At 36.4% G+C, this 27,101-nt stretch overlaps 2 protein-coding genes across 3 annotated transcripts in view; both read left to right on the top strand.

Moving 5' to 3' along the window:
- The first annotated feature begins 7,902 nt into the window (after window positions 1-7,902).
- On the top strand, window positions 7,903-12,347 carry LOC143447025 (b(0,+)-type amino acid transporter 1-like). Its single transcript, XM_076946933.1, has 10 exons — window positions 7,903-8,024; window positions 8,255-8,391; window positions 8,480-8,702; window positions 8,767-8,949; window positions 9,051-9,184; window positions 9,257-9,391; window positions 9,793-9,993; window positions 10,112-10,261; window positions 10,473-10,641; window positions 10,893-12,347. Exons 1-10 carry the CDS (start codon window positions 7,973-7,975, stop codon window positions 10,952-10,954), a joined length of 1,446 nt encoding a protein of 481 aa, XP_076803048.1. The 5' UTR covers window positions 7,903-7,972; the 3' UTR covers window positions 10,955-12,347.
- A 1,638-nt stretch (window positions 12,348-13,985) lies between these two features.
- LOC143446203 (BCAS3 microtubule associated cell migration factor-like) overlaps window positions 13,986-27,101 on the top strand; it is a 29,005-nt gene continuing 15,889 nt past the window's right edge. The window contains exons 1-14 of one of the 2 annotated variants that reach the window (XM_076945736.1): window positions 13,986-15,584; window positions 15,872-15,926; window positions 17,148-17,309; window positions 18,045-18,132; window positions 18,329-18,395; window positions 19,311-19,343; window positions 19,879-20,063; window positions 20,325-20,401; window positions 20,576-20,659; window positions 21,344-21,550; window positions 21,830-22,087; window positions 22,506-22,633; window positions 22,837-22,970; window positions 23,147-23,398. In XM_076945736.1, coding sequence (XP_076801851.1) covers window positions 15,493-15,584; window positions 15,872-15,926; window positions 17,148-17,309; window positions 18,045-18,132; window positions 18,329-18,395; window positions 19,311-19,343; window positions 19,879-20,063; window positions 20,325-20,401; window positions 20,576-20,659; window positions 21,344-21,550; window positions 21,830-22,087; window positions 22,506-22,633; window positions 22,837-22,970; window positions 23,147-23,398 — 1,822 coding nt within the window. In that variant the 5' untranslated portion in view covers window positions 13,986-15,492. The remainder of the gene's footprint in view (window positions 15,585-15,871; window positions 15,927-17,147; window positions 17,310-18,044; window positions 18,133-18,328; window positions 18,396-19,310; window positions 19,344-19,878; window positions 20,064-20,324; window positions 20,402-20,575; window positions 20,660-21,343; window positions 21,551-21,829; window positions 22,088-22,505; window positions 22,634-22,836; window positions 22,971-23,146; window positions 23,399-27,101) is intronic. The other variant, XM_076945737.1, reaches the window with a different exon arrangement.

Below are 27,101 nucleotides of genomic sequence, written 5' to 3'. Positions count from 1 at the left end.
CCTTATCAATTCCCTTGGAATTGTTCTTACGTGTTCGCTGGTAGACTCCAAGATTACTTTATGTTTTCGAAGTTGTTCCAGCAAGTTGGCCAGGTATGTCGCATGATACATGTTTTGAGAATACAAGCTTTTGTACAGTACAATACAAACTCAGTCTGACAAGAGCGACATAATCCGAGCAATTTTCAAACAAACAGTCATTTGGAAATAATAGAAGTTTCGAGAAGTTTTTTGATGTTAGTTTCTCACCTCAAAATAATTATTTCATTTACCTGTGTGTTTGCCAAATCAAAAAACTTCTCGAAACTTACATTTTTTCCAAATGACTGTTTGTTTGAAAATTGCTCGGATTATGTCGCTCTTGTCAAGACTGTTCCCTGCGAGTTTTACATCATTACGATTGCCATCAGCCACAATAAGACAAGAGTTTTACCCTAACTTAATTTTCTTTACTTAAGTGATATAATTTTCAGTGATTTCGTGGTTAACCCGGAATATACAATGAAACAGGTCTGAAAAGTAGATAAAGTTTAAAAAAAATACAAATAAAATGTTTGCTTTCTGAAGATCGCATCAACATGGAAGTTATACCATGACGGGTATTCCTCGTGATTATTCTCGGCAAGTTTTATTTGCTTTCACTACTTTTAACTTGGCTTTCACTGTACCTTAATGCGGGCATCTTGATTGGAAGAGTATCTAAACAAGCCTGTTAAAGGTTGGATCATGGAAGGCCAACCTTTAGCACGCTGCTCCAATATTATTCCTTTATCTACAACGATTCTGGAGACATCCAAATGGTAATGAGCTGGAACTTGCTTTGAACATGCAACAATTTTAATATTGCTTCATCTAGCAATGTCCATCCTCAATTCTATAACTTTCCACAGCTTAACTGTCAGTCTTACAGGGATCCGTATATCGATCAAATCGAGATTTTAAATTTCTGGAATAGGCTGGGCAGTCAGCCATTTCTATGAAGTTTTACCTCAACTGCAATATTTTGATGGTAACAGCAGCTTTTGAACATGCATTAAACGGTAAACTAATTTTACCTTTTTTGCATTTTCCGAAGTTCGTAACCAAATTTCCTCTCAAAGTTTCAAGTGCAGTGTACATATAAGTTGAAATTAGTTATCATTGTTTGGGGCCTAACACGTTTATCGTCATCAACTTCCAGCACTTTTTAAGAAAATCAACTCTGGCTCCTGTGTTGAATAGATATTTATAAATAATCGACAAATTGCAAAGCTTATTTCCACATTTCTAGTTCGATATTGAAAAGCAATATAAATGAAAATGATTATGTTGATGTGGAACTTGCACAGAATAAGTTGCATTTGTACGACTGTTCACTGCAAGTTTTCGGTCATTATGATCGTCAACCACTACATTGAGCAAGCATTTTGAGTATATGGAAGAACCAGCTGCAAGTTTTTTTTTGTGGATCCTGTTTTGGAATTGGTAATTTCTGCATGTTAGACTTGCACACGCAGTGTGTCTTTTTCCTCGAATTGTTTGTAAAAGTTTCAAATGTAAACTTTGTATTTCCATCAAAATGTCTCTTTTGCACTCGTGTGATAAAGCTTTTTTTTTGAACAAGTAAGATAATCAGCCCTTCGAATAAAACTTCACATGATGTTTGTCGCAATCTATGTCATGTTTGAGGCTTGTTTATATTATTTCTTAAAAGTACTGAAGCATTCATAAAAATTTTATAGATTGTGAATTATTCCGGTGGAAAGTGCACTCGAAATTCAGAACATTTACAAATGTTTGTGTTGATATGAACTTGCACGGAATAATTCACACAATTGTTCGATTGTTTCCTTCAAGTTTTACATCATCCCGATCGTCAACTCCGATAGGGCAGTAGTTTATCACGAATAGTTATTATTTTATCACCATCATGTTAACAAGGTAAGCAGCCTTGAACTGGAATACGGTAATAGTTAATCTTTGAGGATAATTCTTATATTATCACCACGTCATTATAGTTATGTCTATTCCCAGGATGATATGATCATAATTTGAATACTTGAGTAGTCATATTTGGAAAAATATCATATATTCTAAAGATAGCTTTAACACGAATTCTTATCATGGTGTCGATTTGTACGCTTGCACCAGTTGTTTACTTTTGTTTCGTCGCTTGAGCATTTGTTTGCAGCTCGGAGCACTTTAAATGTTTTAATTAACCCATGTAACGGATAGCAAAAGTCGATGGATAAACAGTTAAGTGCGGTGATTTTACATACAGTATATCTAAATGCTTATTATAAAATTTATTTCAGACAGACCGAGGAACATTGTGCTTGAAATTTCGCACCTGAAAATTTTTTAAGAAACTTAATTGGAACAAACCAAGCGGTAGAATTCTTGAAATAAGTTGGAGCAAAATTAACATAACTATATTATATTGTTATATTTGTATATTCATTGCTTAGTATCGATCAAAACATCTGACTAATACAAAATATCCTAGTAAAAATAATAAAAAATAACAAATGTTTTAATTGCTAATAAGTATAATCCTAAAGAGTACATAGGAATGGAGCACATGAGAGTTCGCATCAGGAAGTTGAAAGCGTTTATAAGAAATTCATCTGGCACAGACCCAACGGTAAGATCGTTCAAGTGCGTTTGAGAAACAATACCATGTTATATCATTACACTGATAGTTTGGTTGTAGTATCGACCTAACTTTGATTCAGAAATAACATCAAAGTATTTAGTAGAAAAAAATACTAACTTTAAGTGACATATGTAGTCTTGGAAAAAGCATACAAAGTAACATATTATATTTTAGGTGGTTATACGTTGGTTGTTATATGTTGTTGTTATGTGTGGTTGTTATGTTATAACGTTGTTATATAGCTGGACAAAATTGGATTGTTTTAATATTTTTGAAGCATTATTGTCTACTGGGATAATCATAAGTTTGGTGATGTAAACGTTGAATAAATTGGAATAATGTCAGACCCTGCCGGTTCAAAATACAGTAACTTCAACCTAATAGTAATGATTTGGATCTTGCTGTGATCATGCACCAGTTGCTATACTGCCTGGTATAAGAAAGTTCTTCCTCAGTTCCATCGATGTCAACGCCACCCTTAGTTAGGAGTGTCCGCATATGTTGATGAAATGCGTGTATTGAAATTTACTTGAATTGGCGGTGAAGACCATTCTAATGAAGTTTATCACGTCATGTTTACCAAGTTTCTGAATCCATTATTCTGATGGTAGCAGCAGCTTTTGAACATGCATTAAACGCTAAGCTAAATTTACCGTTTTTGCATTTTCCGAAGTTCGTAACCAAATTTCTTCTTAAACTTGATTAAACTTAAACTGATTCTTGAAATAAGTTTGAGGAAAATTACCATAATTGCCTAATTGTTATATTTGTAGAGTGCTTAGTATCGATCGAAACGTTTAACTAATAATAAATACCCTAGTAAAAAAAATGTTTTTAGTTGCTTGTAGGTATAACCCTGGAGATAGTATAACATCGATTGCGGAAGTAGTAATAAAATTTGCCTATATTGTATATTTTGGTTCCACGACATATGGCCGCGGGAAAGTGGCCGCGAACAAACTCACCGGGGTCAACTGAACGTGACGTAAATTGACCGCAGACAAACTGACTGTGACATAAACTGGCCGGCGATCAAATTAACCGTCGATAAATTGGCCGGCGATCAAATTAACCGACGACAAATTGGCCGTCAAAAGGTCAAAATTCTAATTCACTATCTAGTCACTATCCAGTATGTGTATTGCAGTCAAGGTTGACACTCGTAGAGTTTTTTGGCCCCTTGTACGGTGACCCATATTCTGTTTACTACCGAACAAAGCACAAGAAACATATGAGCGGTTATTTCGCGCAGCGTGGCAACTGATACCAAATGCACATCCAACAAGTTTTTTGGTTGATTTTGAAATGTCTGCAATAAATGCAATTCGGATGGTGTTTGACTATGATGACCTCACAGTAAGTGGTTGCTTTTTTCATTTAAATCAAAATGTCAGGAAGCACATGCAGCAAATCGGACTTCAAAGAAGGTATCAAAATGATCAAGAATTTGCACTACTGCTGCGTCACATACCGGCTTTGGCATTTGTTCCAATACAGCATCTGATTGAGGCTTTTGAAACATTAGAGGAATTTTTGCCTGATGAAATGCTTCCGCTTCTCGACTACTTTGAGCGTACTTACATCGGGCGTCGCTTTCGAACTCAGCTCCGAAGAGACCCGCCATATTCACATGACTTCTGGAACGTCCATGTTCGGGTGTTAAATGGCGAAGCCAGAACCAACAACAAAGTTGAAGGTCACCACAGTCTAATAAACAGGATGTTATCAATGCAACACCCAACCATTTGGAAATTTATAGAAGCTTTAAGGAAATTGCAGAACATAAACAAAAACAAGATTGAGGCGCTCTGTGCCCAAGGGCCTCCTGCCAAAAGGAGAAAATACAAGGATCTGGATGCGCGACTTCAAACCATCGTTGAAGATTTTGCAAACCGTGACATATTAGATTTTCTCAGAGGCATCGCCCACAACCTACAATTTGCGCAATAAACTTCCTTGTTTGTCAAATAACAGCTTGTGTAAATTTTAGTGCCCATATTATGTAGTGTCATATGTGTTTTGCAGTGAACGTCTTTTAATGTTGTTACTCGTATTTCTCGTATTTCCGGAAATATTTCTGTTTATTTCAATAAACGTTTCAATGTGTATTGAAATAAAAAACAATTTTGTTAAAAACAAAGGAAATAGTTACAAACAAATATTTACTTTACATATCATATACTACCGAGTTTAAAATTTTGACCTTTTGACGGCCAATTTGTCGCCGGTTAATTTGATCGCCGGCCAATTTATCGACGGTTAATTTGATCGCCGGCCAGTTTATGTCACAGTCAGTTTGTCTGCGGTCAATTTACGTCACGTTCAGTTGACCCCGGTGAGTTTGTTCGCGGCCACTTTCCCGCGGCCATATGTCGTGCTCCCGTATATTTTAACCTTTTTACGTGTATCTTCCTTGTTAACATAAAACGTTCCTTGTTAACATGCGCAACGAACAATGCAGAGACTCACATTCTTGTGCGTATTTATGTTTTTTTGTTTTGGACAATTTTTAGTCTGACTACTTTCGACCTGTCTAGGAAGCAAAGTTTCTTCCAGTATAAGGTCGAAAGGTCATCGAATAACTCAGGTTTCTCTCTCACGACAAAGTATTCAGTCCATAGAGAAGATCGCTTATACTTAACATGTAGGGTTCCATGACATTTGACCGCGGGAAATCGACCGCGAACAAACTCACCGGGGACAACTGAACGTGACGTAAATTGACCGCGAACAAACTAACCGGGAACAGACTGACCGAAATGAAAATTGACCGGGAGGTAAATTGACCGTGCAAGTGCTGAATTATTGTGTTTAAGTTGATGGTAGTATATGATATGTAAAGTAAATATTTGTTTGTAACTATTTCCTTTGTTTTTAACAAATTTTTTTTTTATTTCAATACACATTGAAACATTTATTGAAATAAACAGAAATATTTCCGGAAATACGAGAAATACGAGTAACAACATTAAAAGAAGTTCACTGCAAAACACATATGACACTACATAATAAGGGCACTAAAATTTACACAAACTGTTATTTGACAAATCAGTCAACCTTGACTGCAATACACATACTTAATTGGCTGAGATTAAAGCTGATGCGCGACTAGATAGTGAATTAGAATTTTGACCTTTTGACGGCCAATTTGTCGCCGGTTAATTTGATCGCCGGCCAATTTATCGACGGTTAATTTGATCGCCGGCCAATTTATCGACGGTTAATTTGATCGCCGGCCAATTTACGTCACGGTTAATTTGATCGCCGGCCAATTTGTTGCCGGTCAGTTGACCACTACCAGTTGTCGCCGGTGAATTTGTTCACGGTCAAATCACGTGATCCCAACATGTAGATATGTATGTGGTCAGTAAAGCATTTGATGTGAAATGCGTAAAAGTTTGCGTGTTATCTGCAGTGCGTGTAATTACAGTAATTCAGTTTATTTCAGTATTTACTGGGAACCTATTTGGCAAGGCAAATTTCATGATAAACGCACCGCAGACTTCACGAAAAACTTTTACATGCCTTTTGCATGCCATGCTGACCACGTAAATTGTTTTGTAGTTATGATAATTGTTACGCAAACGGTAGTTTACAAACGATTAAATAAAATATTCAGCTCTCCCATACTGTTTCTATTTCTATTATTTTATTCTATCTATTTCTGCTATTTCCGACCCACAAAACTTCAAAAACCCAACGCCCAACAAGGTTAAAGGTTAAACTCTGCATTAACCACATCCTTTTCTTGTTGCCCACACGAATGGATCTATTCCTATTTGCCACAAGAACTGCATATTTTTTTCACATTGCTGCAACACAACTGCCACTACTACTATCACGTATGTCGTAATTAGTGCTAAATTAACTTTCTTTGTGATTTGTGAATATACTCTTACTTTTTTCTTCCAGTGTTAAACCATTAAATATTTAAAAAAAAATTTCTGTTAAGAGTACAAGGTAAAATTACTGACAAATCTTTGATTTTCGGTCAAATTGTTTTTGCAGTTGCAATTGCCCATTATTTTAAAGTGCATCCATTATATACATAAGGCTCTCTTACATTCTTTGTGTTTAGTGTTTGTGAGTAGAGCTTACAGTTTTCAACCTTATTGAACAATTTCCTGTTCAGTCTTTTGTAGTGTGCACGTTTTTCCGTTCCATAAACTTATTGTATTTATTAGCCCTTAGGTTTCTCGCCTATCAGTCTAATTTGGACTCCCTTCTATGTATTTTAGATACCATGGATATTTCGAAAGTTTGGGTATTCAACTTTCAGCCTCGTGATGTATTCTCGTTTGCAATAGAATTCAAATGAATCACAATTATTTGCGAATCGAAGCGAACGGCAGTTACGTCATTTATTGCAATTTATACCTTACTTTATTGATTTGGTCACATATGTTTTAGAGGCTACAGTTAACTCCATACATGCTGTTGATCTAATTCCATTTGGCGATGGTCTTTTGTTCAGTATTAGTGATTTCCATTTTGTAATGCTGTTGTTTCCTTTAGGGAATTACCATTATCCAGTTTGAACTGTTTGTTCCATGTTCCAGTTTGAACAATCAGTCGCTTTGAGCACTTGACCTTGGTAAACTATACTAGCAACCAGGGTAAACCCGTTTCTGCGCAACAAGGAAATTAAGAACTCCCTTTATATGCTTACGTTGGCTTTTGTTCAAAATCACTCAGCCGTTGTCTTGACAAAGTAAATATCTAGTCGAATGTTTTGCACGTGTTGTCGCAATGTAATCAGTTTAGCGTAAGCGCACACTTGTGGGTGTTGTAGCTTACTACTGACTGCACATAGACGTTAACAGTCATTTAAGAAAACAGTTTAACAACTTATGAAGTGTATGTAAGCCAATAAGATGTTTCATCAAATATGCACAGCGATAGCACGTAGACGACTGCAGATAGATAGCACAGATAGCATGTAGGCGACTGCAGACTTGATCCTTGCAGAAAATGTATTAAGTCCTATGTGTTTTGTGGTTAAATATTAACTGTTCATATTGCTTTACTCGTCATCTCGGCTTTCGATTATTTTCATACTGTTATAGATATCTATCCTAGACATTTGTCCAAAGATTGCGGAGAATTGTAGCTGTCGATTCCCGAGTGTATAAGGCTGTTCTTTTACTCAGTCTAACACAGGCAGTTGAAACTAGGCTAGTTGCAGGCAGCCTTTGTCGTGTCGTCATGACTTATACTTATACCCTTAGTTGTTGGTTTATTAATATTTAAACGTTCGCGGCAATCCTCTGTTTCCAGAGATAATTGTAACGTTCTTTTGTTTTGAACTTACAGCATAAATAGGCTTAATCATAAAAAATGCCAACTGAACAAGTAGAATGTAGCAGAAGCAGCATCAATGAAAAACCGGGTAGGTTTCTTTCATGCGAGGTAATGTGTGCTACTAGGATTGTTGTTGTTGTGAGTTCCATACTTTACCCTATTACTTTTCTAGTACGTCATTTCTTATTTCACCATACGATTTTTGTGACAACGATAAAGTAGGCCTACCGTTTTTGTCCAAAAAGTGTGAGTTTCGTAGCGTTTATATTTCCTATTTGCGCTTCTGATCTTCCACATTTCTACTCCCCTATTTTATAGACGTGGTCATGTTGAAGCGTCAGGTCGGTTTCATCGGAGGAGTCAGTCTAATAGTTGGCACGATTATTGGTTCAGGCATCTTCATTTCACCGAAAGGAGTTTTCGCGAATGCGGGCTCTTTAGGTACAGGATTGGTGGTAAGTTAATTGGGTTGGAAACTTTTTCTACGTAACGTTTGAGTTTGTTATTGTCAATGTTGTTGTCTAAACCACATGGTGTTTCCAGATATGGTCTGCCTGCGGGGTACTGAGTATGTTTGGAGCTTTGACTTATGCTGAATTAGGAACAATGATACCTAAATCCGGCGGGGAATTCCCCATTTTATTGGAAGCTTATGGCCCAATTCCTGCATATTTGTTTGCTTGGACGGCTACAGTCATGTTGAAACCGTCGTCGCTTTGTCTACTTTCACTGACATTTGCGAAATATGCGCTAGCACCGGCCTACGGTATGGTTGTTTTAAAGCTTGTCCTCAAATCTGTGCATTTCGTTTTAAAGCCGCGCCTTTTTAGGTGACTGTGATGACGTCCCAGAACTTGCCACAAAATTTACTGCTGCGGTTGTCATCTTAACAACGGTGTTTTGCAACTGCATCAGTGTGAAGCTTTCCACAAAGGTTGTGACGGTTTTTGGCATTGGAAAGATTTTAAGTTTGGTGATTATTATTGTTGCGGGAATTGTTCGTTTTTGCCAAGGTAAGATTTCCTATTGTTATTGACCAGTCTATAACCATTTTACAGCTCCTCATTTAGCCGACTCTGCTTCACTTTATGCACTTGCTGCTTTACAATGGCAGGTTATTCCGAAAACTTTTCTAATTCCTTTTCTGGGACAAGTCCTGGAATACGTGAGGTGACCATGGCTTTCTATCAAGGGCTGTGGGCGTTCGACGGCTGGAATCAGCTGAACTACGTCATTGAAGAACTGAAAGTAATTTCAACTTTAACGTCGCGTTTGTTCCTGTTTTGTTACTTAAATATCCACCAAACTTCTTTGCTTTAGGACCCGTACAAAACGCTTCCTCGCGCTTTGGCTGCTTCTATGTTGATTGTTACCGGGCTTTACGTAATGACAAACATCGCTTACTTTACTACGATGACGTTTGACGAACTGCTTGCATCACCAGCTGTTGCTGTCGTACGTTATAGCTGAGTATTTTTAAGTACACAACATCAGTCATATTTTGATAAGAATCTTATGATGTAGTGTGAATACATAGTGACCATTAGGCATTTTTATATCATCCACGTGATTATAAAACCCTACAAAACATTGTGCTGGATTGGCGCATCTTTAAACAAAGTTTTGATGAAAGTATAAACCTAAACCATTGTAAACTTGAATAGAACTTAGTCGCACATAAACAAAACTCAATCTGGGGTAAACGCTTTCATCAGTCTTCTTCGTATTGTCCACAGACCTTTGTTGTTAGATAAGTGTGGAATGCAAAATCATCAGTTTTACTTAAACGTTTGATCAACGCTTTCAAACTCAAATATAACCCTCATGAATCATGTTCTTTCATTTATTATCAACAGACTATGGGCAATGTCGTGTTGGGCGTTATGGTTTGGATTATTCCATTTGCTGTGAGCTGTTCAGTGTTCGGTACTTGTGTTGGCTCGTGTTTCACAGCAGGACGTATTTCATACGCTGCCGCCAGGGAGGGTCATTTCAACCAAGTGTTGTCCATGTTACAAGTTAAACGGTTAACACCTGCGCCAGCTGTCCTGCTGAATGTAAGCTTGCCAATGTTTGCATTTTACTGTATTTTCTGAAATTTTTTCATTAAGTGTTTTCAAACGTTTACGCTTTTGTTTTATGCTCACCACTTTATTATTCTTCAAATATATGCAGGGCTTTATTGCGCTTTTGATGGTCATTCCTAACGATTTCGACACTCTGGTGCAGTACTACAGCTTTGCAACGTGGGCGTTTTATTTCGCCACCTGTTCGGCACTTTTCTACTTTCGAATTAAAATGCCAGATCGCCATCGGCCAGTAAAAGTATATTTCAGTGACACATTTAACATCCATAGGGAACTGCATATTAGAACGTGGATTTATTATATGCAGATATGTATTAAGGGTGTAGGCAATGTTTTCTGTGATAGCTTTTAAGGCTCATTTGACGAATCATTAAATGCTCCTTACACGAAGCGGCTGGCATCTAGGTGCATAAGCATCAAATATTTATCTTTTATCAAAACTTTCACAGGTTCCAATTTTTATCCCCATAATCTTTTCCATCTGTTCACTGTGTCTCGTGTTGGTGCCTATCATAGACAATCCTCAGATTCAGTATTTTATCGCGGTTCTTTCCATTTTGTTTGGGCTTGTTTTCTACTTTCCTTTCGTTCATTACAAACTGAAGAGCAAAAAGATTCGTAAGTCATTTTTTTTCGGCCTGAATCCATTACAGTTGGTTCATTTAATAACGAACCGTTATAAAAATAATTATTACGATATATAAATAGTATACTTATGGCATAACTATATGCACACATACGTTTTGTTTGATAAGCCACGTTATAAATGCATAACGTTTCACAAACGTAGCGAACGTAACAGTTTACCCTAAAGTTGATTATTATTATCATTCTCGATGTTTGTATAATAATATTTTTACTTTGTACAGGAAAATTGAACGAGTTTCTTCAAAAAATGCTCCTTGTGGCTTTGCCAGAAGCGGACTTATAGATTCTATAGCATGAACTACTTTGATTCTCAAGCGTTTGTAATCGTGGCTGTATTGGCCGAAAACGTTTTGCTTTAGATACGTAATCTACTGTGCGATTGAGATTGGTTTTTATTTTTTTATGCAACAACATCTCTAGCCCTATAGGAGAGAGCTGGGTTGGTTGACTTACTTGACGTTATTTTTCTTGTTGCGGCCACAACTCTTGAACACTTCCAATCAAAATTGGTCAAATGAACGCCAAATGGTCAATAACCAAACCTCTTAGATAACCCTAGAAAGCAACTTACTGTCTACAAAAATAATTCTATTACAAGGTCGTATTGAATGACTATTGAAATTGTGTAACCAAGTAAAATACTGAAAATACTGCAAATTGTGAAATTAAAGTTTAATTTCAAACAACAACTAAATAGCTTGAAAACAATGGACGAGACACGCTTCGGGAAGTTATATTACCCATTGATTCAACCAATCTTGTCCTCTATTCGAAGCAGGTGTTATGACTCACCGTTTGAAGTAGTTAACCGTTGTAAAATGAGTTTTGTCCGTATGAACATTGCTATTTGACGTTAACTTTTTTAAAGTTTTCAGTCGTTCTTTTAGTTATCAGTGCTATGATTTTACAGACATTTTAAAGATTTATATAATGATCTTCAAAAGCTGTGCTACTTTTCGATTTCGACTTTACCACTATTTTTTCATTGTTGTATGACTTTTATGGGTGGCAAATTGTTTTCCTTCTATTCTAATTTATTATAGTGTAATCAGCACTGGAAGTTTTTCTCAGTAACCAGCTAAATCTAGGCTTTGTGAAGTTCACCATTTTGTGTCATACAAGACATTATCTAAAAGCCATTCCGATAAGAATGTTTAGCAATTTGTTGTCCAATTTGACCCGAATGATGTTCTCTAAAGTAGGGTGGCTTTGTATCGTACCATTAGCTTTTCGTCAATGTTTATTGGGAGCAAAAGATGAAATAACTTACCATTTTTAATAGTTGGATAAAATAATTGCTCTGCGGACGGGCGCAAAATCATTTAAAGTTGACTTCTATCCAAACTTCGAGCTATACACAAAGAAATGATATGAAATGAAATGATAGCCTGCTGTTGCAGTTGTCATTCACCATCTGGGAATAGCAGTTTTAATTGAGCACATGTTAAAATTTTCTCGTGACGTCACCAGTTGCAGCCTACTGTTTTGGAGTAGCACCTTGCAATTGGTGACGTCAAGTGGTTGATAATAATCTGTATACCACCTTGCTATTGGTGACGTCAATTAGTTGCTGATTAATTATTATTCATTTAGAGAGGCAGGGTCGTATTGTTTAGTTTTCATCGTTGTTTGTGGGGGAACAAAAAATATAATGCTAACCGTTAGTGACATGGTAATCAGAGGCGGTATTGTATTGACTCGAGTCACATTTTTTTACTTAACGTGACTCCAGTCAAATATAGAAAATGGCTTGACTGGAGTCAAAGTTTAAAATGAATCGAATATTAGAACAAATATCAACCAGATTAATTTGAAAACAGCCATGATGTTATGATAACTAATATAACACAACGCAAAAAAGATTTCAAGTTAAACGCCTTGACTTGAGTCACGATTTAAATTGACTCAAGTCCCAATCCAAGTTGACCTGACTCGATTCAGAAAAAAATGACTTGGTTACAACACTGATGAGAAGAACGACTGTTATTGCTGTACAGCGGCTGCTGTTGGTAATGTGTTCTGAACAGCAAACTGTCAATGCTCGAGTGGCACATTAATTGCTGTTGGTTACTGCTTTGTAATTTACCTCACCAACAGCAGCCGGTAAAGTGAGGTAATGAACAGCCGACTGTTATTGCTGGAGTAGCCGCCTTTTGAAAACTGGACAGTTTACAGTTTGTTTAAAGTAAAGGTGTTTGAAACACAACTTGGGTTATCCTTGTCCACACAACCAATCTTTAAATACATTCTTTTCTTAAAACTAATGTATATTTTTCTTGAAAAAAATCTACATCAGCTGCTCACTTAGCTGAAAAATTAAATTGTTATTCATTACGTTATAAACAGTAGACTGTCAGTCACTGAGCAGCAAGCTATTGAAAGGTGGTATTGAAAAACACTGCAGCACCAGCACTTTTGGTAACGACCGCATCTGGGACACAAGCAAATGACGTTAACACATCTTTATAACGGGTTCTTGCTTTTATCCTAACATCAGAATAGTTCATACTCTGTCAGAGGAATCTTAAGCATTGTTAGTGAATGAGCATTAGTTAGCCTACTAACTTATTGCTCAAACTAAGTATAACACTGAAAATTATACGAAAACGTTGGAATTGTCGACAAATTAGCGATCTCTTCTATGGAGAGAATTGCTTATTCCTGTGTAAATATTGATTTGTTGCCGTTATAACGTCGTCACAATTACGTCCAAAGAAATCTCCCAGTACGTGCTGATTTAAGTGCACGAGAAAAGCTTGATATATCGATGAGGTAAGATTTGCCGTTTTCTATTCTGCAGTGTGGAAAACAGCTTAATTTTTCTATTGAGCTTTTCTTCTTCGTTTTGCAGCTGGCTTAAATGTTTATTGATAAGTTGTTTGCAACCGTAAGCTGTTTCGTTCGTTGATCTTAAAATGTCTACGCTATATATAAATTAGGACCTAAATAGCAAACCTTTAAGGGTCTCGCGTGTGTGGCGTATTTTGTGTAAATGTGACGTATATTGTGACTGGTCAGTATCGCTGTTTTTCAGTTCAGTTTCATTGCATCACGGATGTCAATCAATCACAACTAGCCTATAAACCGCTCCCAGTACTCCTAGTGTTTCGTTGTAAATTGAAGTATAAAAAGTATCTTATCAGGCTAAGGACGAACTGAGAACCCGTGATAGTTTTTCCCCTGCCTTGACAACCCCTGTAAAAATTGGCTAAGCGCATTTGGCCTACAGACGGATTTTACACCTTTAGATGTCTATGTTGTATCATTTTGGGTCAAGGGATTCCTCTTTCAAGTTTTTAATTTTCTAGCAAAATTGTAGAAAAGTACCGAAGTAAGCTGGGTTGCCACCAAAAGTTTCAATCTAAGAATTACATAACATAAAAAGCTTGTACAGAGACTGATTTTATTGGACTTACAAGATCGATGCGAATCAATGGTGAAATCTATACCTTTGCCAGCGGTCGCCGCAGCAACAAAGAAAGATCTTGCCAATCAGATATTGCCGTTATTCACGCTTGGTTGCACTCTGTCAAAACAAATGACAATGAAGTCAGCTGATTTTCATACAACTTTTGAGCAATAGGGTTCGTTATTCAGTCTCTCAAAAGGTTTTATTAGGATCTGTTATTATTTTCTCTATTACAGAAGGAACTAGCGCATGTTGCACAGAAATTTTGTTATGGAATTCCAAGTTTTGAGTTCACCTAACTTGCTAGCGTTGTCAGGTTGTTTTGTTTGTTTTGGGTATTAACAGAATTTTACTGCACCTAAAGAAAATGGAAAAGAAATGGAGTTTAGTGCAAAAGTACGAAATTTCTTTACAATTTGGATAGCAAAGATCTTGTATTCAAATTAGTATGGTAAGATAATCGCGTCTAGTACACAAGTGCACAACCAGATGACGTCACAATTTGAGCAGCTGGGGTCTAGTATACAAAGACATCTTGTAGTTGTATACTTGTATACTAGATCCAGATAATCTTTATCCCTGCATTAGTTTGCATGAGTTAAACTCGCGATGATTCGTCATCACTCGAGCCACGCCCAGACTGCTAACTTTGTAATGTGCTCGAAAGATTTTCCACATGCTTTTTCCAATCTCGTATGATTGCTTTGCTTCGCTCAGACGTAATTCATTTACCAGTATTTCTAACTTTTGTATGCTCAATGTAAAAGTATGATACACTGTCGTTTACCATAGATTTCTGTCAAATAGTTTGCATTTGGTCAGAAAACGGCATAGTTTTTACTTTTTAGTTTGTGACTGATTGATTTGATCTGGCTCAAGGCAAGCTATTCTTTTTTATAGATCTATAAGCATACAAATTTTATGTAAGCCGATATTTTGTGCACATTTTGCAAAATTAGTAGTATGGAACTTAGCTGTTGTTAAAATTTGCAAATTTATTGTTATTTGATAGAGTGGAGCCTATGATTAGCAATGCTGTTAAAATGCTGATTAATATTACTCGTATCAATTGTGCAATCGCACCCATAGGCATGACTTATTGAGTGTAATAACCCTGTTATACTAATTTAGATACATATTGTTTTAATTCTAAACGGCTGATTTTTATTTGTCATCAAAACGAAGTGTTTTTCAATTGTATTAAATTAAACTTTGTGTGTGAGTGCTGTTGTATGTGTGTGCAATTCCTAGGAAAACATTAAATTCTGTTTATAGAAAAAAGCTGATGTATAGAGAAGAATGAAAAAGATTTTCAATTGCGTTACACTATTTGATATCATGTATTGCAAATAACTAACGTAGCAAGATTTGTTATAAACTGGGTTTGCCTGGTGTCGCTTGTACGTAACAAGATGTCTGCTTCTGCAGTCAACATGGAAAAGGTAGTTAACAGAAGAAGGTTCGATAGCAATAGTGGACGAGTAGTGACATCAGAACAAGCTGAGTAAGTCGTAATTATAAACTTTATCTTTGGCTCTGATATCAAGAATTTCACCCTTCTTGCAATTTTATAAATAAACTCAAACTTTGGTCACAATCCACTATTTTTTGACCCTTGTTTTATACCAATAGCCTGTATAATATATACAAAAATGATCATATTTGTTTTATATATATACTGCGTTACTGCTGTTGTTACGGTTGGATAAGATTGTGTTTATGTATATGTTTTACAATAACCATGATATTAAATATGATACTTCAATTACTAAGATACCAATTTGTTTTTAGTGGCCAATCGTATTTCCTGGGAGATATAGTTAACATGATCCATGACTTCAGCCAGGTAACCTATTTTCTATGCATGTTTTGCGATCATGTTTTAAGCTGCAATATAATGTTGGTATTGAATGTGAAATTGTTTGCTGCAGTTACATTTAGTGAGTAGTGAAACTTTAACTTGTGTTGATATCACAATTCAGCAGCAGTGCATCTCTGCCGGAAGAAAAAAGTATAACATATCATACCATAAAAAGTTATTTTTCTTGAATATGTAAGCTTTTAGCGTAAGTGATCAGTGTATATCTTTAGAATTGTTGTATACCTTGTGTCCAACCTGTGGCTTGTTTGAAAGTTTTGTGCGGTCTGGAAAGGTATACATTGTTAAGTTTGCACAGCATCCTTTAATGACAACTGTATTATTTGTGATAAGCAGCTTGCAATTGAAGATGTTTTGATATCAACCTAGCATGTTTTTACCATAAAAATGTGGTATACTGTACTTGATTATGTTTCATAAGTTCTATACGTGTAATGTGATAATAAGTGGCCCTCATTTAAACATTTCTGTCATTTTGGGCCCATAACGGCATTCTCAACATTGTCTTCTTACTAATTTTTATAAACAGCAGAACTAGAAATAAAATAAGTTGTTTAAACACACACACTTTTACTGCATTTTGTGTAGTTTCCCAATTTCACTGTGGCAGTTTTAACAAAAATTGGGGATTCCCTCAATTGAATAATCATTTTGCAGTCCTTATCAGTTTTCACATATAGCCTAGGGCCCTAGGCTATAGTAGTGGTAAATATGTACTGTTTAAGTTAATTAAGATCTTAATAACAAAAGTAATCCATAATAGTTTAACACATTTTCAATTCACTCCCTGAAAAAGGTTGGCTGTACTGTTTTATACACCGTAAAACCCGCTTAATGCAGCAACGCTTTATCAAGCAAATCGCTAAGTATTCAGGCAGTTTTGGCTGATACGAAACAAAGCAACTCTGATTTTTGAATTTGATTATTTCCACTTGTTTTAGAGCAGGCACACCGCTTATAATAGTGACTTAACTGTTGACGTTTGTCACAAAAAACATCAAGGAATCGTCCCTGCTGTCAGAGCCTGATAGAACTGTGGATCACGCAACCAAAAGCAAAGTCGAGCCATTAAAACTTAACCAGTTTCATTTTTTCGGAACACTTTTTTCTATATATACTGCGTATATGTTACAGTTTTGATTTTGGTGGTATAGGCTGGAGTGACTTAAGACTGTTTACATCTTGTAGGCATATACCAATACAGCTCCGGTTGAGGACAAGGAGCCAATTGTTTGGGCAAAATATTTCACATACTCAGATGCCTTGGGATATGAAGATATGGAAGATGCTCCTACTCCACTATTACTTCTACTTGGCTATCCAACAGGAATGCAGATGTGGAATTTAATGGTTTGTGAAGTAGTTCTCTTTTAAACAGTTCTGTAATTCGCCATTACACATTAATATAAAATCTGAGTATAACTTGGGGAGAGTTGAAATTGCTAACTATGCAAAATTTTAGCAAGAATGACAACAACTGCAGTGAACTTCATATTTTATTAAATACTGGTCCTTCACCAGATCCAATAAGGTCCAGAATAGGTCTGTATTTGTTAAAATATGAAGTTATCTGCAGTTGTTGTCATTCTTGCAACAGTTTGGTATAATAACATATGAGACAAAAACTTATGAATAATTGAACATACATAGATGGTCTATAATAATATTATTTGTGCAGGTAATAAGTTTATGAGATAGACTAGACATAAGGTTATTAAGATGGATTGGTGTCACTGAAGTGTTTGTGTGATATTATTTTTGCCAAGTTTATTGATATTGAACAAGAAAGCGCCAAGTATTATACTGTACAATACTTCTGTTCTGGTAGAGGATTTATGATAATTATATAGGCTATGTATATAATTGTTTTACATAAGTTTTCTAAATATATTACCTCAAACCACATGATGGCTACATGAAAACATGCAACCTATAATAATATCTCAATATGTGCATCATTGTTGTATTACAATATTGCATCATCATGAATGTAGATAATCATGTTGAATTATTTGATCCCTTCAAGTTTAGTTGTTTCGTTAAACAATCCGTGTGAAATTCAATTCATATTTTTGTTACCATTAGTCAAATGGTGAAGCACAAGAGATGTTTTCTCTTCGTGATGGGCCTGTCAAAACTGCTTGTCTTCTACCTCCCCCACCACCTCTATCAGGTAGTTGTTATAACTATGTATCAAGTAAATAGACCTAATTATTCAGAAAAAATTTCAAAGTTTTTGTGAATGTTCATGGTTATGTTTGTAAGTGAAATCTGATCTAATTGTTCTAATACACAATAAATCAACATTTTTCATCTGTTGTTTATCAGCACCCTTTCTATGATATATGTTTTTGTACTGATGTTTACAGGCTATGAAGCTAATGATATCTTTGCTGACAAGCGTCCGCTTATGGCAATTTGTTTGGCTACAGACAGGTAAACTTTTGTGGAATAGGATGTAGTAATAGATCAAAATTCGGTACATAACTGAACCCCAGAGATGCGCACCATTTGAACAAACTATATTTTTTGTCAGTTTATTTGAACCTTTAGTACAGTGGTGAGCAAACCATTTAGACAAGGGCCACAAAACTTTTTTCCATATTGAGCGCCAAATTAGGACTTTCAAACTATCATAGCATAGTAAATTTTCAGATGAAATTACCTACCCTACCAAAGACGTCAATGCTTTTCGATTTATAGAGGTTGTAAACTACAACATTATCGGTTAACAATGACTAAATCAATAGCTTTTCACAAACAAACAGTTGATGGCAACCATGAAACTGAGATTGGTTAAAAATGTTGAAGCCTTCACCTGCAGTCCTGGTGAAGGGACTCAGTAGCCTGGATTTGGTCCATAGTTTGCCCACCACTGCTTTAGTAAATGAATATTTAAATGCATGACAAGCAAACATTTGGATGCTATTCATGTATGAAAGTACTGTATGATGTTTATTATTTAACTGCATCCTTGTTTTTCACCAGACTGTAGCACTGCATTTGATGTATATAATCTTACACACTAATACTACAACTGATACATATCGTTGAAAGTTTCTTAGTACGGGGTTTGTAACTTGGTAGTAACCACACATTGTTTTGGCATTTTTTTTGTCTGAATGTGATCGCAATGTGTGTAGAGTTTCATCAACATATGTGGTAATTTGGCATTAGAAAAAGATGTTATTGTCACATAGACTTTGTTCCTGCTGCTTTTTTAGCTTGAATTAAACTGTATTATGAGCTTCACATTTTTATTTATATCATAATTATGTAATTTAATGTTTTCATTGTTTGTACAAGTTTGATAAATTACAGCCACCCATGTATTGTTATGATTGTTTTAAGAATGGGTCATGGGCTATCAGCTACTACAAAGTAGTAAGTTATCATATTTAATGTGCTTAAACTGCAATGATTCTCACTGCTTCATCATTTCTAGCATTGTAAAATATTATGTAGATAGTAGCATGGCGCGCATTGTTGGATTAATGTTATTTCTCTGACCCACATTGCCAATTTTAATCATCTGCCTGTTTTCCTTGGTAAATTAGTTGCTAATCATGCTTATAGAAAAGGCTGTTTGAGTATGTAAATTTTTGTGAACTCTTTCTGTGGAAGAATCTTTCCACTGCATGCAGTAATTTCTACTGATGCATCTTTGATTTGGCATGTTTTACACACTTTTTGCACCACTTACACATTTTCCAAAATGTGAAATGCATCCTGTTAATCTTTGTACTAGCCTAGTTTTAACTCTTTAACCATGAAACTTTTCCACCAAACAGCATCAATGATTATTATGAGCTGGAATTGTACTCATAGCACAATTACTCAACGATACCCAGAAGTGTACATAATACTCTGTACTTGTGTGATTTATGCTAAATAAATGTTTGTCTTTCGCTATTTGCAGTAAACAAGTTTTCGCCAGCGTTTCAATTCAATCATTAAGGAATGGAGATCAGGTGAAAAAGCTGAAGTTTTCCAGTGATGTGATCAGCGTACATGCAGGACCCGCGCCTTTGTTTGTTATCACTCTGGTTGACACCATCCACGCTTATGATGCTAATACTTTGGAATGTCTTTACATAATCAATGGTAATGTTATTTCGAGTTTTTGTAATAGATCTTCCCCAATGATACTAACGTTAAGAATTTATAGACAACTAATCATTTTTGTGTAAAGTGAATTAGGCCTACATTTGAAAATGATTTTGCCAGTGATCTAATAGGTGTGGTATGATGATGATTTTTAGTGTTTAAAAAATCTTGAATATTGAAACACTTAAATCGGAAAGTACATGATATATAAAATTTGTTACTGTGGATTAATTTGTTATGTAAACTTATAATTACTAGATTGCTATCCAGGAACAGGATTTATCACAAATCCCATTGCTTTGGGAAGCAGATGGTTGGCCTACTCACCAAGTTTAGTAAGTAGACCTTATTGTAATACTATTATACTAATGTTGAGTATACGTTTGTGATCATGAAGAATATTGTTAGACGAGTATCAATCAATACAGTAGTTCTTGGTATCTTAACTGGTACAATCATACCTTATACACACTTGCTTATTTCATTTGAAATGCGTTTTTATCTCATAGGCTCTCAATAAACTTCAATCAGCAGGAGGTATAACCGGTGCTGGTACACAATCTTATGTGACAACTATGCTTAATGCTGCTAAGGTACATTGCATCAAGTCTAATTAAGCTGACTTTTACAAGTTGAATCTGTTGTTGCCAGTTGAATTTACTACTGCAAGCGTTGTAAAATGGATTTTTTCCACCCTTTCTGATTGTTTTTATTTTCAGTAAATGTAGTCACAGAGAGCTGGTGTATTTTAAATGGTAATTACTAGGGTTTTGCTGCTAGGAAGATTAGGGTAAGGTTAGGATTAGGATTAAGATTATAAGATTACTAGGGTTCGCACGAACCCGAATATCAGGAAGGTCGACACGAACGAATCCCGAATCTATTCGTATTAGAACCAAACAATAAAATTTCATCCAAAAGTTGTCAAGTCTTGCTTGTAAAATGACGTAATCGATAAACAAATTGCTTTCTTTCGAAAAAAAGTGTTTAAAAATCGATTGACAAAGCAAAATCGTTAGGAAAACGACCTTCATTGTAAGTACTGCTGACTCTAGTTTAGCTTTGTCGGGAAACTAGATCATCATTTTTAACAAAAGTCAGTAAATTTATAAGTAATATTGTATTCGGGTTCGCCATTGTTGGTATGCGTGTTCGTCCGAATCTTTCATAAAGGCGATATTCGGCGAATCTATTCGGATTTGGGTTCGTATCGGCCCATCCCTAGTAATTACAGTTTCAAACACTTTTTTTCAATAATACCGCAATTGCTAATGCAGAAAATTGGAAGCGGGATTTCTGTAATCGGTAACACAGTGCAGTGGCTAGCTGAAAAAAGTCACCTAAAGTCGTCAGCAGAAGACACAGCTTCGTCACAGAACCACCGAAGATCAGCCAGTGACTTGGCAGAACAGGAATCGGACAATAGAGTTCCCGGCCTTGTTGCTGTGCTTGATACTTGGAAGATGTTACAGGCTAACAAAAATGTTTGTCTACTTATCTGTTGCTGTTTATGTTGTTTTACAGTCAACTACTTTAACTATTGATTAGTTTGCTATAAATCTTGGAGTTACGAGACTAGAACTGCCAATTTACGCAAATACTTACCACTTGAATATACAGTAGTGCATTTGCTGTACTGTATCTGCCGCGAATAATATGATTAGCGTTTCCTGTCAATGTTGTGTGAGTATATACAGGGTAATTTATCAACGCTGTTTCAAGTCCTGGTAACTAAAAAGCTGACGTAAACTGCTGTTTTGTAGGACAAAAACGGCCGCAAGCAGGTGATAGAGATCGACGCGGAGAAGGACGCCGATGGCATAATTATAGCCCACTTCGTCGCTCACGTGGGCCAGTCCGTCGCGTTTATGGAATGGGGACCAAGCGGAAAATTGCTAGCGACGGCTGATGTCCTTGGTCACGCGTTCCACGTCTTTTCCATACTGCCACATCCAGGTGGTTCTCCGTTTGGGGCTGTACACCACCTTTACACCCTTTGGCGGGGCGAAACTCTTGCTCAGGTATTCAGTTAGACTATATAAAGATAATATAAAACAGTCGCGCTGTTGAAACATTTATATGATGAAGCACATTACGAAGTGCATTGTTATTCTTGAGCTTGAAGTTTTGACTTTGAACTTGCGTTTTAACGTAAAGTTCCCGGTTCACAATCGTCGTTAGCGCTACTGCGAATTATTTAATTAATTAACAACGCAGCTTAGATTAATGTTCCAAGTTTTTTGGCTACATAACATTTTCAATACGTTTAGCTCTGCAGAGTGTAGTCATTGTGTTGGCTTGTGTTTGTGTTTAATCAGAAGTGACGGCATTTTGCAATGACTAATCCTTTGTATATAATGACGAAGTAAAGCGACAGAATATTGCTGTATACAGTGTTGTTGGACATTGACATCTAAGCAGATATTTTTAACGCATTAGGTTCAAGAGCTGCGTTTCAGCTGGGATAGCCGCTGGTTAACTGCCAGCACTCTCCGCGGAACTTGCCATATCTTTCCCATTGCACCATACGGTGGACAACCCAACGTTCGCACTCACACCTCCAACCGGTAATGGCAAAATAATCCTGCTCATGATTTAGAAACTATTATAAGGAAGTTGCAATGACCCGTGGTTTTAGAGTGCTAACAAATATCTGAGTTTCAAAATTTTTTCATTCACCAATATAAGTACTCCGACTGCCATATCGTGTAGGCTGTGATACACAAGACCCCAGCTCTAGGGACTTAACAAACAGAACCACTTTATTCAGGTTGGTTAACCGTGCGAGCACCTTCCATACGAGTGCTGGCTTGAACGACGTTCATTTCGCCGACCTTCACTCGGCCTCATCTCGTTTCACAAACAGTCCTACTCACACCTCCTATGGCGTACTTTCAAGTCAATGTAAGTAGTGATAAGAGAATATCTTGCACAATTAACACCACGGCACAAGAGGTGGTCTACATAACACCGTAACTATACTGAATACAACGGTGAACACAAATTACTTTCAAATGTATATAATCCATCACTACCGAGCATCGACATTGTTTATTGTTGAAAACTATTTAATCCTCCAGCTCATCATTGGAAGAAAGCTGCTCGATCACAAAACCCTCGTTTCCCGCCGTTTCCTTTCCCAGTCAAGCTCCAGGCTTTGGTCAGGCTCGGCCCTAAAGCGTCCGCGAACGTGTCCGGGGTTTTACGCTCCTATTCGCCCACGTCTTCATCCCATGATGCAACTCCTCTTCCCCCAAAAACGGCGGATGTTGCCATAGCAACAAGGTTCCTTCAGACCGGAGAACGCATACAGCGCAAGAAAGATCGGTCAGGTTAGTTGGTTTTATAGGAGGCCAGTGTACGGGGGGGAAGGGGTAAAGCGCGCCAATTGGCCCGGCCCTGCAACATTTTTAGGGGTCTATTATAATTATTTGCAGATCGCATTAACTATCACGCCTCCATAAAGGAAGCATGTAGTTTTTTGTATCTTTATCGATTATTTTCCAACAGCACCGTACCTAATCATCTGTATGTGCCCATGTGGGTAAGATATGTGATGCTTTAACTTTTGTTCTGGTTTACACACAAACTCATTTTGCAGTGCGTAAAAAACTCAAGCTTGAGGGGTTAAAGTTTGGCTAAATAATCTGTATAATCTTCCATACATGTGAAGTCAATGCAAATGAAAGTAAAAACTAACACTCTTATTTAATCAAAATTTTTATTTACACCACGTTATTAACGTCAAATGTTATTAAAACCTTCTTAAGACAATTTTTTGTGAAACATTTACAGTAAGTTATTAACATATAAACAAAGGTCCTTAGTGGGGAGATACAGGATCAGTGATCATCATGTTTCGATTTTTTTGTTTGATTTTTACTCGTACTGGAACAAATGCGTTGTGATTAAAATCTGCATAAAATGCAAATTGACAGTGGTGGCAACTAGTCGTTTATGAATTAAGGGAAATTACGAGCTTGCCTAATTTTTGCAATTGCCCAAATTTGCTTTCTGGACCGGGCCCACATTGTGCTCTTCACGGCCCTGCTTAATAGTATAGAAATTGTGTTCCTTTACATTGCCTTATATATGTGCGGATAACCTTTCATTAATGTGGTTACAGTACACAATGGAAAAAGTAAGAACGGCATATTGAATCGCATTGCAGTATTATCAACGCTATAACGTTTTCATAGTTAGAGCGATTGATATCATTATGCTAGTAACTGCATTGCCACGTACAAACGTGTGATGTTCGTATTGAATTGAAATTTGACGCCACGTGATCTCTATACAAACAAGTTAATTAAACTAGAAAGTCTAGTTTGCGACATAGGTGTTACTTTACCCCGGAAAACATCATGCATTAATAACGAATGGCTAAGTTTCACTTTGTAAGTGAAATGGGCATATAGTTTTACCTATCTCATCGCTGTTTACCAAGCAAAACATAGAACAAATGTACCTAGAAAGGCATACAGCACGTCCACGATTCCACGTACAAACACATAAGCTACAATATACAAAGAATTTGACAGAGATGAATGCCAGCACTGTTTTAAGAAATAATACTGAACAGAAAACTTGGGGAGAGGTGTTGTTATTACTCTATTCTTCGACTGATGATGATGGCGGTGATGTCTCATCGCCTCACATAATTTTCTAAAATTGCCTGTCACCTGTGGTCCATAAGTGGCGTTGTCTGAGACGTCAACTGTCGTGGCGATTTTTTCCCTGACCTGATCAACACGAATGCTCCGTCATACAAACCCCGGGATAAAGATAGATCTAAACCGGTGGTACCCAAACTTTTAAAGTTGCGAGTTACTTTTGCAAAAGCACACCAAAATGATCGACTAAGAATGTAAAAAGTTAACCAAATGCTAATTATATGTACGGTTCTACATACTTGGTTGCTTTTGCATATAAATCGTACAACTACTTTGACTTGAAATGCTTCAAAAAACAAGAGAACGGCTTCCCTGTTTAAAACAAAAATAAAAACTCGATTATGAGTAAATATCCAAATAACTTGATGTGCGATCGACTTGAATACGCTTTGTGATCGATTAATCGACCGCAATCGAAGTACAGGGCACCCCTGCTTTATACATTTCAGCCTTAAATACTTTTGGTTTGTGTCCAGTACCAGAATCAAGTTTAAAACATCATTGTTAATTCTTTAATCGTACAGCCTAGTTTCGTTCAACTGCTGTATTAAGCGTAAATGCGATGTGCTTAACACGTCACGCAGCAGTTTGACTTGCAACTACCAGCAGTTTGACTTGCACTACCAGTAGTTTCAAGCAAGGGCATTATTACAGCCGGAAGTTGATTTATCATGCAACAATTGAAGTGTTTCATTGGCGCCTGCTGAGCGTCATTGAAAATAATATTGCTCGGTTTGATGTTTAAACACTGGGGCTTGATAGCCGTGAGAACGGTCGCGTTTAATTTGATGTGATATTCTATCATTCTTTATTCCATTTATTACACAACTGATGGTGTATTTTTATCGTCGGCGCGCACACATTGCATTGTCCGATCTTTGACTGTGATGTGAGAAATAGCGAACGACGTTTTGCTACTTCGCGCTGAAAAGTGCAAAATATACAAAATTATTGTTTGTTACAGCAAAAACGGTTTTTATATTTTGTTCTGTTTGTTCATTATTCTGCATGATTGCACATTTTCTTAAATCATTTTCTGTTATTCAAGGTTTGCAACTTCACCATTCTAAGGGTCTCTTCATCGTTGTGACCAAGTAGTTGTTCGATAAGCCGTAATAAGCTTCAATGCATTTCTATTCATGCTCATCCCAGTTAAATATGGCACTAAACTTTATAGCAACAACTCGGCACATTTGCAAATGATCAAAAAGTAGAATTTCAAGATGGCAGTTCCATTTATCTTCGTATCACAAAGTGGTTTTCAATTCACTAGTTCCAACAAGCGTCCTTATAATTGACATGATTAATGACAAAGTTTGCATTAGTTGTTTATTGCAATATGCATTTCTTAAGGTGTCATCTTTAAAATATTTGGGTCCATTTTGATGAATTTTAAAGAAAACGCCTGCTTATGTGCTTCATACTTAACCAGTAGCGCAACACACTTCGGAAATGTAAATGTAACAACCACTCAGTTTTGTCAAGTAGTTTAATTTGTCTGACATTGTAAGTTTTTCGCATTTGCAAATATTCTTTAGGAAGATTTTCTTTCTTCAGAATACAAAAAGTGTTTCGGTTGGCGCCAAACACGTCGGAGCTTTATTCAGTTGGCTTCGTTTTATTTTGAGGTTAGGCAATTTGTCTCGTTGTGAAGCTTGTTAATAAGGTTAATTTGTCGCAATATGGCAACTAATTTCAGTGAATGTAGGAACACTGTAGGCATGTTTGCAAGGGTGAATTTTAATTTTGAAGCTCAGGCTAAGATATTTCGCAAGGCTGGAGGTTTATTTAAGATTTTTTTGCTGGAAAGTTTGACATCCAGAAAGCGTAGTCTTGTGTAGTAAAATTTAGAATGTTATTAGCATTCGTGCATTAGTGTGATTTGAGATATTGTAATTTGTAACGTAGTGTTTTTCATTGTTTTCGAATCCAGAAGAAACTGTTATTTAGAGTGATAAATTACCTTATTGGGTTTTGCGTTTTTTTTTATCATTGGCATAATAATACCATCATTGCCATAAGTTCAAATGACCAGTATAATACTATTTGTAATGAATAATTAGGCAATTGATATACAGTAGGAGATCTTCTAACCGTTACATTGCCCATGGCACCGACTAGCTGCGTATCGGGATATAGGGAGATGCGTTTATGACCTTAGGCCAACTCTGTTTAGATGGTTTTGTTTGCGCCATAATTTTACTTGTTTTAAAGTTTTGATATGGCTTTAGCTTGTTTGAATGCTGCTCTGTGTTCTACCACATGCTGGAACATTTTTCATGCACTGGCTTTTATGATGATGATTTTAATTTGTATTGTTTGTGTTTTAATTGTGGACAATTTTATTGAGAACTTTCGACTT

Source organism: Clavelina lepadiformis, chromosome 2 (genome assembly GCF_947623445.1).
Source record: "Clavelina lepadiformis chromosome 2, kaClaLepa1.1, whole genome shotgun sequence".
NCBI lineage: Eukaryota > Metazoa > Chordata > Ascidiacea > Aplousobranchia > Clavelinidae > Clavelina > Clavelina lepadiformis.
Note: the sequence above shows the minus strand (reverse complement) of the source record. Positions and strands in the feature narration are given on the sequence as shown.